The 12,500-nt window shown below is 40.1% G+C and overlaps 1 protein-coding gene across 8 annotated transcripts in view; it reads left to right on the top strand.

Annotated features, from left to right (window-relative positions):
• atrnl1a (attractin-like 1a) overlaps positions 1-12,500 on the top strand; it is a 233,381-nt gene that overhangs the window by 98,574 nt on the left and 122,307 nt on the right. For all 8 annotated transcript variants that reach the window (XM_046065149.1, XM_046065150.1, XM_046065156.1 and 5 more), the window contains 2 exons: positions 759-1,007; positions 1,433-1,570. In XM_046065149.1, coding sequence (XP_045921105.1) covers positions 759-1,007; positions 1,433-1,570 — 387 coding nt within the window. The remainder of the gene's footprint in view (positions 1-758; positions 1,008-1,432; positions 1,571-12,500) is intronic.

Here is a 12,500-nt window from a genome sequence, read left to right as displayed (position 1 = left end):
GTAGACATAAATATAAAACCATGAAATTAACAAAATATACAAGTTAGAAGACTGTGTGCCAATAGAGTTTTTCTCTTCTACATCACACAATTTCCACTTATTTTGAGTCTCTTCAGACCAAAACAAAACACTGAAGGTAATTTTATTTAATGTCTAAAATGACCTCTGTGTATGTACAATTGACCTGCGACGACTTGTATCTCTATACCAGATTGCAAAGGACAGTATTAGTAATGGCTCAGAAAAACCTCTTCTGGAGGATCATGAGGTGAAAGATCAGGTGTACAAAGTGTCTTACTACTGTGACACTGGCGATTACAACCACCCCATTTCCTGCCAAGTCATTGTTGACCGTGGTTTATTCCTAACCCGAGCCGAGTAGTTTATTTGACCCGACCAACCTTAACTGTAGCATTGGCAGATCAGAAAAGGCTTATATGAATCATTTTTCGTAACGGTCATTTGTAACAGTTTTTGAAAGGCACTGATAAACATTTGCAAACAGTTTTTGTTGTGACACTTTCTGGTCTGACTGGGAACTAAAGAGGATAATTGTTTGTGTGAATAATTATCAAAGATAGAAAAAGTCTTACTACAAATTTTGTACTCTAGTATAATGGTAGTTATTTTTGTTTTTCAATTTGTAAACAAAACCAGGAACCTAACACACTCATGTATTCAACTAACATTAGTCTCTCTTCCTTCTCTCCTTTTTTCTCTCTTCCTCTATCTCTGCCTGTCTCACTTCTCTTCTACAGCCCAGAACTGTTCAGGTCTGAGGACATGTGCCGAGTGTTTGGAGAGGGCGGAGTGCGGTTGGTGTGGTGATCCCAGTAACACCGGCAAGGGTGTTTGCATGGAAGGCTCTTACAGAGGCCCCCTGAAGCCTGCTATTGCCAGGGCTGGGCCCCGAGACCGAGACAGACTACGAGACCGGGACATGGTGCTGGACCAGAGTCTCTGTTCGTCTGATAGAGGCTACAACTGGGCCTTCATCCAGTGTCCTGGTCAGTGACCCGCTTGCTCAGATTCAAGTGACTGTATTATATTGTTTACATTTGATACTCTGTGACAGAAGTTGACCTGAATATAATAAGACTCGATTTACACCTGGTTTTAAAATGTGATCTGTATCCAGAGACATTATCTGGATAATCAGTGACCCGATCTTGCCTTTGTTACACCTGGTACTTTTTTTAATGTGTTCTTATTATCCTCTTTGAGATGTTCTCCTTCAGAGCAAAACTTGTGCATAAGTTATTTAATGTTGCGGTAAATCCGTCCCAGACTCCCTTAAAGAAAAACTTACTTACTTGTATATCATTCATGTCCCACCCATATTGCTTTCATTTTCATGCACTTACAGCTAGATGTACCTGATAAATTAGCATCTAATTGTATCCTATCCTGTGTTTGTGTAATTTCCTCGCAGCGTGTCAGTGTAATGGTCACAGCAGGTGTGTGAACGGCAGTGTGTGCGAGCACTGTGGGAACCTGACAGCAGGGACGCACTGTCAGAGCTGCATGCCCGGCTACTATGGCGACCCTATCAACGGAGGGAAATGCAACGGTCAGTACAAAGGCCACAGGGGGTTTACTATGTTTTTATTTTTGGTTTGCGCATCAGCAAAAATAAGTATTTTCTATTTCTTATTTTTTGTCTTATAATTGGCACTGCGCTCAAATCACCTTGATAGTATTTTGTTTTTCTCTTCTACTGCAAAAACCTTTTTCAAAATAGAGACTCTCATTTTCAAAAAGAATTTCTAGAAACAAGTTAATTTCTCTGGGAAACAAGTCTGCTTTCTTAGTTGTCTCCAAGAAAATAAAGTTTTGACTGTTCATTTATACACAGAAATAACTAAAGGGAAGTATTCCCCCCTTTTTAATGTTGCCTTCACATCTTGCTCTGAATTGCTTTTAAAGAACTCATGAGCCCTTTCATTAAAAACACAACTGGAAGCTGCCCCCAGCAGTCTACTGTGCAACACTGTAATAGACAGAAACAACCTGATGGGGGCAGTGTTTAAAAGCTGTGAGCGTGGGCTTTGGATTCTCTTGAGCTCGTGGTGACCACCAGAGCACTGGAGCAGTGAAAGGGGAAACTACACGTGTAATTTGGACAGGATTGTGGTCTGAAGACATTGTGGGAACAGCACTAGCAGATTAGTTGATTCTCTGCATCCATTTCTTTTTAGATTCTAGTGAACAACAGAGATGTTACACTCTGGGAAAGGTGGTGATGATATAGGCAAACACTCACAGAGATGCACACGTGGTTTCAAGCGCATCCATAATTTCCTGCTTGAAATCCGTCAGTCAGCAGTTTTTCCCATGCTTTTGTTTTGCTTCATATGGGAATAATCATAGCAAATCCCATAGCTGAAATTGTTAACAACAGATTATGTGTGTGAGTTAGATGATAGGAAGCAGAAGCCACAGGAAATGGGTGTGTATACATGTGATTTGGAGGCTCATGGGGGCTGGGTTTGCTAGGGTATATGATATGGGCCTGGATGGGGAAAAAAACATCAGAGATGGGAGAGTGTAATGAATGAATGAGTGACTGCCAGAGTGTGAGTGAGGGAGTGTAGAAGTGAGAGGGAGGTGCAGTAACATCAGTCTCCCTGTGACAGATGTGCGTTTTGGCTTGGCGGCGGTGTGACATTAAATCGCTCTTAATCATTTTCTTATTTCCTGAGTTGACTGGTGTCTCCGTCCCTGGCGGCTTTTCGCAGCGAGCGCGGAGCTGATAGATGCACGCCTCTCGTCGCCTCCGTGCAGGACAGCCTCCGATGCACTTTCTCTTCTACTTTTGCCGTCTTTGCTATTTTTTTTTTTTTTGTCACTTCATCCTCTGTCTCTGCGTCTTTTTGTCGTGTCTTACGCTCTCCTTAACATCACGTTATCCCTGCTGTTACTCTTCCTCCCCGCTTTTCCTGGTTTGGTCTACTTTCCTTTCCATTTATCACCTCTCCTCTCCAATAATGTGCTGGTTAAACTGGACTCATCTATCCATATCCACCTTCTTTTACCTTCATACACCCATCCCTTCATTCTCCCTTCCTTTACTTCCTCTACGCCTCTGTCATTCCCTCTTATAGCTTACAATAGCTCTCCGTCTTAAATTCCCCCCACTGTTCATCCTTCCATTCATCCTTCTTCCTATCTCCATCCCCCTCTATCTCTCTTTATGAAAAGGACCACTCGATTTACCTTGGGCTAAGCTGCTGGGAGGCAATGATGTGGGGCCGATTAGAGGGCTGAATGATATAAAGACAGCTTCGTCCCTACCAGGGAGGGGAAAAGGCCTCAACTCATAGGATTGTAAAGTGGATGGAAGGGTGAACGAGGCGGTGAGGTAGGGAAAAGGGGGAGACATTGTAAGAGAAGAGGAAACAGACAAGCAGCCAGAAAGAAAAAGAGATAAAACCATGTGCTGAGATATACAAGGTTAATATCGGTGGAAAAGGACAGTTGTCCTTGGATAGAGAGACGATGAAGGAATAAAGGAGGAGATAGAGGGATAAATAAAGAGGGAGAGATGGAGGACAGACAGAGGAGAGGGGAGTCTGTCCGTTCCCCTGTCCCTGTGATAGATGATTAACTAACCTTGTCAAATCTGGATGATGTGTGTGTGTGTGTGTGTGTGTAGGGCATTTGTGGCCCTTTTATCTGACTGTACCATTCACCTTGTCCTGTGCACATACAAAATCAAACGCACTGACTCACGTCAACCTTCACAGCTGCAGCTGACAACATGTTGGGTGTCTGTTTAGACTTTTAGTTCCTCAGAGGAATACATGCATCGTAGAGGCTGACAGGAAACCTGCATGTTTTTATGCACTCCCCGGGAGTCTTTGTTCTACTGATTTCTTGTCTGGTTTTTATTACAGCGAAGAGACAGACTGATGTTTTCTAAACATTTTTTTGTTATGCCAGAGTGTACTTGCTTGCTTTTCAGTAGAAACATCCACACCTTGTGTCACTGGGTGCGCACCAAAAGCTGACCAAACAAGCGAATCGAGACCTCCTTTTAAGAGGTGGTCTCGGTACTCTTTCAAACGAACTCTGGTGCATTTTTGTGCATGTAATAGGTTTGCAAAGGAATCTCCCACAGAAAACACTGCTCTGAACTGCCTTAAAACAGCTGGCTTGTAGTCCAGCCTTTTCCATTTGGTCCGTGTGATGACGCATCAAAATGTGCGTCATGATGCTCGCCAACATGCCTAACACGCCCTCAAAAACACCGGTGGTAAAACACACTGAGCTGCAGCACACAGTGACAAGATGTCCGCCTGCTGCCTCTCCTCTCCCTTCCAAACACTAGCTACCCTCCAGGCAGTCAGTGGACATAAAATTGTTACTGTGATGTAGAGACAGAGCTCAGATAAAAATTTTATGGATGAAAGATACTTTTGTTACAGATTAATAACTCATCACTCTGAAACTCTTCCTCCAGTCTATGTTACCAAGCTGGTCGGCAACATGTACAGCTGAACCGAAGCCGTGTTTACCGGCTTCTCACGACCCGCCCTTCTCTCCTTCTGATTGGCTAGTAGTCCTTAACTAGCAACTGTGCGTGTGCAACTCCCAACAAAGATCATTTAGAGACAAGATGTATCACTCCATAGATAAAACGAAGCCTTCAACACAGGGTGAAAAGAGGAGCTGCATCAGTGTGCAGTATGACAAAAAATGTTTTTTTTTTTGAAAATGAAACCATGTAAACCTGTTCTGGTACAACCCCTAAATGAGATTTTGCACCTGAAAATGAGCATAATATGACCACTTTAATAGGTCAAACGCTGTTAAAAAAGGCTACTCTGTTTACCTAAGTCCATAAATCATTTGTGACAGCAAAACAACAGTATACTATAGGCTAATAAGTATTATTACTGAACTACCTGTCATGTTTTTACATTATTCATAATAGGTTATGCGGTTTAAAATTAGTAATCATGCTTATAATTATTACTTAGTGAGCTTTTTGTGATACAGATCAGCATAAAGTTCTGTCAGCCACCGGAGTTTGATTTCCTCACGTGGGTCCTGATGTTGCAGGATGAACAAAAACGCTAAATGTTAATAGTCCTTTATATTTAATTTGTAAGTAACTGTTCCTCTCCAAAACTATTTATAAAGCCAGAGACTGTTTTATTGAATGGGGCACTTCATAAGTTGGGGGTCGGGGTTCCCTCCCCCAGAAGATTTTGAGCATTAAGGACTTAAAGACTCCTTTGGTGAAATTTCTGCCTTTTCTGCACCAATTTATGGTGGAAATGTTTTCATATAAAGGGAAACACAAAATTGAGGTCTTTATTGCTTTTAAATATGTTTCTCAGGAAGATCAACTTAATATCATCCCTGCTGAGTTAACACACACGATTTAGTCTTCCCTCCTCTTTTGTGTATTTTGTTTGGGGAATTTAACCTCTATAAATTAGTTTGAGGCACATTTTCACCTCAGTGATAAATTTAATTCATTTTAATTCAGTTATTGATTGGATTTTAATAGCTCATCTGTTTTAGCAGGTTTTCTGCTCACATTCAAAACTTTCTGCACATTCAGAATGTCTTCCACATTTCTGTGATCTGATATGTCGAGATAAAAGTCGTAATATTACAAGACAAACGTTATCATTTAATGAGAATTTAGCTTCGCTAGTAGTATCCCTCCGACCGTCTGACAGACACAGAACTGGATGAGATGAGGAGGTGCTCATGCAGCAGGAAAACAAAACTAACAAACAGAGCAAGTTTGCGACTCAGATTTTAACGTTCTATGTTTATGTCCGCTCGAGCACAAAGTGGCTGCAACTGGCTGCGTCCACTTCACGGCACTCGCTGGTGTCGTCTCAGGTGCTGGATGCTGGACGAAGTTGCTTTCAGGAGAAGTCCGACAGCCGAATATCCCTCTTGTAAATGTGTAACCGCTGCGATAATGAGGAGTTCAACATGCATTCCTCAGACATAAACGCTTTTCCACTGTAATATCAAGAAAGAGAGTGTCCAATTTTCCAGAGTTTACGCTGTAAACACCATGTGTGTGAAACTTTACAGATATTCTAACTTCCAGTTCCCGTGAAGGCAGCACGGAGCTACACCACAAGTAGCTGACAGAAAAATACACTCTCACCCTGTTGCAGTGGGGTAAACTTGAATGTTGCAGACTAGTTTTTTTGCAAGTAGTTGAAAGTTTAAACTCCTATTGTTGTGAATCTTGAGGTAAACGCCCCACCTTTCCAAAATATTGCTTCCAGCGCCCCCCCGACATACTCTGAACACCCCCTGGGGGGCGGTACCGCCCTCGCTGAGAAACACTGGGCTAGAGCTCAGGTTTAACAAGATACCTCCAGCAGCAGCCAGACCACAGTGCACCCATGCTTCCCTCTGAATTGTCTTCCAGGCAAGACTTCAGCTTGTATTTTTTTCTTCTTCTGCTTGTTATCTTTTGCTACCCAGTGTTTCGGTGTATAATGCTCCTCTGCCATCGGCACCTCATGCTGAACAGTTTTATTGCTTCCATAAATTTTGCATGATTCACATCAGGAGCTCCCTCTTTCCTTATCGCTCTGATGCCCTACCTGACTTGCTCTCTCTGGTTGTCTATGAACAGTGTCAGGCTGGTCGTGCGATGCGTAGACACACCACACAGTCAAGTCAAAGGTTACTGTTGCGTGTGGAGGACGTTTTGTCGTTCATGTCATAGTTTATTTAAGCTCTGTTCAGTGCTCGTTTCACACGGGTCTTCATACAGGACTAGTGTTCTTCAGGCCCTCATATTTCAAACATCATTAAACAGGAGAAGGAATGCATTAATGAATAAATCAATTAAAACAAGATTAAAAGAATAACCACTGAATGTGTTATACATTATACTTCTCCATCAAACCCTATAGGACAGGCTACTTGAATGGCCACATTTTAAAGCTCTTTCAGTTTAGTTTAAAGTGAATGCTATCTGACTTTTGTGGAGAAACAAGTATTTTGACTGCTGCAGATCATTCATACATTCACATAGACAACTACCAGCCTATAGTTCGGTATGGGCATGTACATGTTACCTTACATTCCTCTTATTAGCTTTAACCTATAGAATTTAAAAGTTTGTGTAGCAAACTCCTCAACAAACAAACCCCTCACTGCAGAGTCGTCGATAGCTTTATGCTTCAACTTTCACCTCAAGACTGTCTTTGCCAGAACAACGGCAGCATTGTTTAAAATGTTCTCTATTTGTTTTCCTGTCAAGCAACCTCTTCAGGAGGAGGTCATAGTAATCTCACCTCAAACTTGTTTTCTAAAATTTACTAATTTGCAACAATTTGAAGGAACTTAATCTTGACGCAGAATGCATTTTCTATTAACATAACCTGGATTATTAAAAAATGAATGGCACAATCACAAGAGGTTGCTTGTCAGGAAAATGTAAAAATAGGTTGTTTTTAAGCATTTGAACAAACAACCAATGCTGTTGCTTTTTGGTGAGGGTGGTCCCAACCCATCATTTTTTTTGTCACCCACCCACCCTCATCTCTCTCTCGCTCTCTCAAATCAATTCAAATTAGCTTTATTGGCATGAATGTGTAACAACAATATTGCCAAAGCTACATACAACATAAGAACAATCAACCCCATACATTTCATTAAACAAGTAATTAAAGTGTAAAGTAATCAAAGCGTATGTGTTTGTTTTTAAAAAAAAGAATTATTAAAAATTTAAATAAAAAATAAGAGTAAGCGTGTGTGTATGTGTTAAAAAAAAAAGAAATATTAAAAATAAAATACATAAATAAATCGGTAAGCGTGTGTGTTAAAAAAATAAAATAAATAAAACAGTAAGTGTTTGTGTGTGTTAAAAAATAAAAATGTATAAAATAAATAAATAAAACAGTAAGCGTGTGTGTGTGTGTGTGTGTGTGTGTTTAAAAAATAAAAATATATAAAAAAATAAAATAAATAAATGAAACAATGTGTGTATATATTAATAGACAAAAAAACTTTAAAAAAATAATTGATTAAAAAATCTGTGTCAAATGTAAAAACAAAACAATTACTAAAATATCAAACGATCAAAATAATAATAATTTGAAAATCTGTACAATTATTTATCAGTCTGAGGTTCTCTCTCTCTCTCTCGTCCCTAATTTAAAGTGTTGATGTACAGTCTCTAAGCATGGTGCAACAGCAGGAGTTCTTTTGTAAATTTGTGTTCAGTGCAGGAGCTATAGAGATGTTGAGTTCTGTCTCTGCAAGAAACTGGCAACCCAGTAGCATCAACCAGAGGCTGGGACAGACAGGACAGCAGGGGAGTGTGTGTGTGTTTGATGGATCAGACAGAGCCAGCTGTTCTTGAGCTTTAGCAGCAGTAGAGTAGCAGAAGAGGGATGCTGCCTGCAGAGTTGCTCCATTCAGTCTTTTCTGTGGAAATGCAGCCAAATACACTCTCACCTACTGTCTTAAATGTGTGCGCGCGTGTGTGTGTGTTTGCGCACGCATGTCTGTGCTTCCAAACATGCTTGTGTGTGTTTATGTACCTGTGGAGCCTTGTGGCGGAATTGCAAATTACCCAGCATTCTTAGCGGTATCCAGTCATCTTCCCTCTGGCAGCTCTATTCCTGGTGTCTGACTGGTCAACATACAAGCTTAGACAAACCAAAAAATGCACATGTACCTACACACAAAACCACACACACATATAAACGGTTCTGTAAATACGATTTTAAAGGCTTTTGAATCCTTTTTGATCTCCAGTCAGCTGCAGCCGTGACTCATGTCTCGTCATAAGCTGCTTTCTTTGAGACTGTGTGATTTCCCTTTGTGGCTTTCAGCTCACATTGACATTAACCAGCATCCAATTCATATAACTAGGTCCTGTAACACAATGTGGGACGAGCAGTAGGGTTGAATAGAGTAAAATAAAGTATCCTATGTCATACTTAGACTAATGTGACAACTTGCTCCACACTTGACACAAATGCAACTTTTCTGGTTGCAAAAAGTCCGGTTCCAATAGAAGTAATAGTAAAATGAGGCTACTTCTCAGCTGATTTATTACCTCAGTAAACACTTTCCTGATGAGTTTATGGTCTCAATTGCTAGTTTCAAGTGTTCTTCAATAGAACATGATGTTCATTTAGTAAATTATGGACCCAGTTAGAGGAAAATAGACCGTAAAGCAGAGTATGCTTCAGGGCCGGACTATCTGTGATTGACTAGTCGTTACCATGGGAACCTGTCAGTCAGGCTAGAGTGACTCGTACCTACGTCAATGTGTAAATTTAACCAGCGCCGTTGAAAAAGCTTATTAGGAGTTGGCTGTTCATTTAGTTTTAAGACTGTTGTTCGCTAGACAAAATCATGATCCCGGTTAAAATGACACAGATGCACCTAGCTAAGCTAGATAGCTAGCTCCCCACCCTCTCTTCCAAATATGGTCATGTCCAATGCCACTGGTTGCAAAAAATCAAGATGGCAGCAAACTCAAGGCTTCAAATCAGCAGTCCACAAACCAACGGGTGAGGTCACGATGACTACTTCCACTTCTTATATACAGTCTGTGTCTCTCACACAGAAACATGTTAAAGGGGTAAAAGACAATTTCACCCCATCAAACTATTCTATAGACTCCTAAAAATGGGGTCACCGGCTAGGCAAGGTTGAGTAGCACCGGATTATGAGCTTTTAAATCAAATGGGCCATGGAGAGAAGTGGAGCCACTCAGCTTGTAAACTATTGATTGTCCCGTTAGTGATAGAACATATTACAGGTCTGAAAAAATTTCACACAGAATTTGTACAGTATTAAACAAAGGCCATGAGTTAGGTCAAGATGACAGCCAGAGTGCATTGATCTATTCAAACACCTGGTGGAAGAGTCTGATCCTGTCGGTGGCAAAAAGAAGCACTTTTTGTGGATTTAATTTTGACAGGCACAATTACACCATAGGAATCTGTTGCAGCCACTGCAGCTGGCTGCCTGCTGAAGCCATCTTCTGCAGAGATTCCAAAACCTTTTGTACCTACTAATCATTTCGACCCCATAATGTGTGAAAATGGGGCCCAGGTTTAAAAATATTTGTGTAAAAATTGTTTGATTTGCATTACACTATGAGGCGTTATTAATCCAGTGTAATAAATAGGCTGAAAAAATTGGCTCTGGGAGTGAAATGATTGAAGTATTTACATTTAAAGATTGACGGGTAACTGATCAGATTCTGCTGAGCTAAGGAAACTATATTGAGTGACTCTTTGATGGCACCAAGACATGAAAACCATTTTTTCTCTTGATATGCAGGGGTGTGTGTGTATTTTAAGGACTTCTTACCTCTCTTTACTTCATATTTGGCCCTCTGCCCTCGAACCTTCCCCCATGATGCCTTCATTAAACACCGTATAAAGCCCTGTCCTCTCTTATCGAACCAAACTGCCTCGTCTGTGGAACAGGACAAAGAAAAAGCAGGAGTCAGCCGTAGGTAGAAGGTGACATTGATGATGATGATGAAGATGATGAAAATGTATTCATGGAGATGAGCAATGTGATTGATCATAATCTGGGGAATACAGTAGTGTTCATAGACGCACAGAAGGAAAGGGAGTTTTTTTTTATTTTTATCTCAGTTGTTTTTATTTAGTTTTAAATTTTGCTTTTTGGAAGTTTCATTTAAAAATGTCGCAGTCTGAATCAAAATAATGATCTTATTGTTTTACCTGTAAATATAGAAAAATAAATGACTATAAAAATTGATGAAATTGTATTTGTATCAAAACCAAAATAATTCCAGGCCAGTGTGTAGGAATTAGATTTATATTTGTCGATTGAGCAGCACCAGATTTATTTTCACTGCCAGCAATAAGCTGTGACCAGGATTTACGTTCCATCTCACATCTCATCTTACCAGACCATAACCATGATGTAATTTCCAAGCTTCAATAAAAATCACTTTAATTAAATGTTGCATTGAACATTCAAAATAAACATTTAGCTCAATCTACTGGAGGTTTTTGCTAAATCATCAAAGATCAACATTTTGTTTGGTGAGTGGGTTGAAATGTTGGTATTGTTGTAACACCAGGGTGTATAGGCTGTTGCTTTTTAGAGGAAATGAAATAAATGTGTCCTCCATCATGTAGAAGACAAGAGAAAGAACATCAGTTAATTAGCAGCATACTTATCACCATGATGGCCATCTCACCTTTACAAGCACACGGGCGTGCGCACACATTTTCTGTCTTTATAATATTCTGCTGTATAGATGATTTCCCTGTAGACCCAATCAACACTTCTGGTAGGTGTGAACACGTTGCACAGTGCCATATTTTCAGGAAATCGATAAGAATTACATCACTGTCGACATTAGGAGTGTTAAATTATGTGTGTGTGGGGGGGGGTGACCTCTCGTGAACATTACCACTACAGTGGCCTTCACAATTACCTGATTTGACTCCAACAAGTCCAGGTTGCTTTGTTTAGTAATAACTCAAGGGAGGTTGAATGAGGGCCATGTAATTGAAAATGTTGTTAATAATCATCTTTCGTCATATATTTTATTTTTTTAATGAGCAGATTATAATTCAGACAAAATTTCACCTGGGTCTTATGTTCAAACACAAACTCTGTTTTCTGCTGCATAAAGCTGACCTGCAGTTTCTTGTAAATTAGGTCCTTTTGGCTCAAGCACAACACAGAATGTGCTTAAAGTTATACAACGTTAAGAGAAAAATAGGAAGAAAATACAGAGATGCTAATTGTTGGCCAATAAACACAGATTTTTTTTCTAAATAAAACCCAAACTAATGATCTTTAAACTAGGTCACTGTGCTAAAAAGACATGCGACGTCACTAGTCATTGACCCAAGACTACCAGCTTTGAATTAATACTGATTTAGTCCCGTAATGGCTTATCCTTTATTTATGCGTCATGTGTCTTGTTTTTCCAGCTTTCCGTAAACCTGCACATTATTGCATTTGTTATTTGTCTGCTTGTTTGGTAGGCGCTTTGCTTGCCAAATTGTAACATATATTGTTTGAGTAGTCAGATATGCGTTTTCTGTCTGTATACAGTGGGGGAAAAAAGTATTTGACCCCTTGCTGATTTTGCAGGTTTGCCCACTTACAAAGAATGCAACGATCTATAATTTTAATCATATGTACATTCTAACAGTGAAAGACAGAATCCCAAAGAAAATTCCAGAAAATCACATCATATGAATTTATAAAAATTGATAACCATCTGATGAGGAAAAACAAGTATATGACCCCCTACCAAACAGCAAGTATTCTGGCTCCTACAAGCCAGTTAGTCTTTCTTTAAGACACAGCCCCAATCCCAACCAATTATCTACATCAAATACACCTGCCTCACCTCGTTACCTGTATAAAAGACACCTGTCAACACCCAAACAACCAGCATCCAACATCACCACCATGGGCAAGACCAAAGAGCTTTCTACGGACATCAGGGACAAGATTGTTGATCTGCACAAGGCTGGGATGGGCTA

The sequence above is a fragment of the Micropterus dolomieu genome, linkage group LG12 (assembly GCF_021292245.1).
Source record: "Micropterus dolomieu isolate WLL.071019.BEF.003 ecotype Adirondacks linkage group LG12, ASM2129224v1, whole genome shotgun sequence".
NCBI lineage: Eukaryota > Metazoa > Chordata > Actinopteri > Centrarchiformes > Centrarchidae > Micropterus > Micropterus dolomieu.
This window is presented reverse-complemented; position numbering and strand designations above follow the sequence as displayed.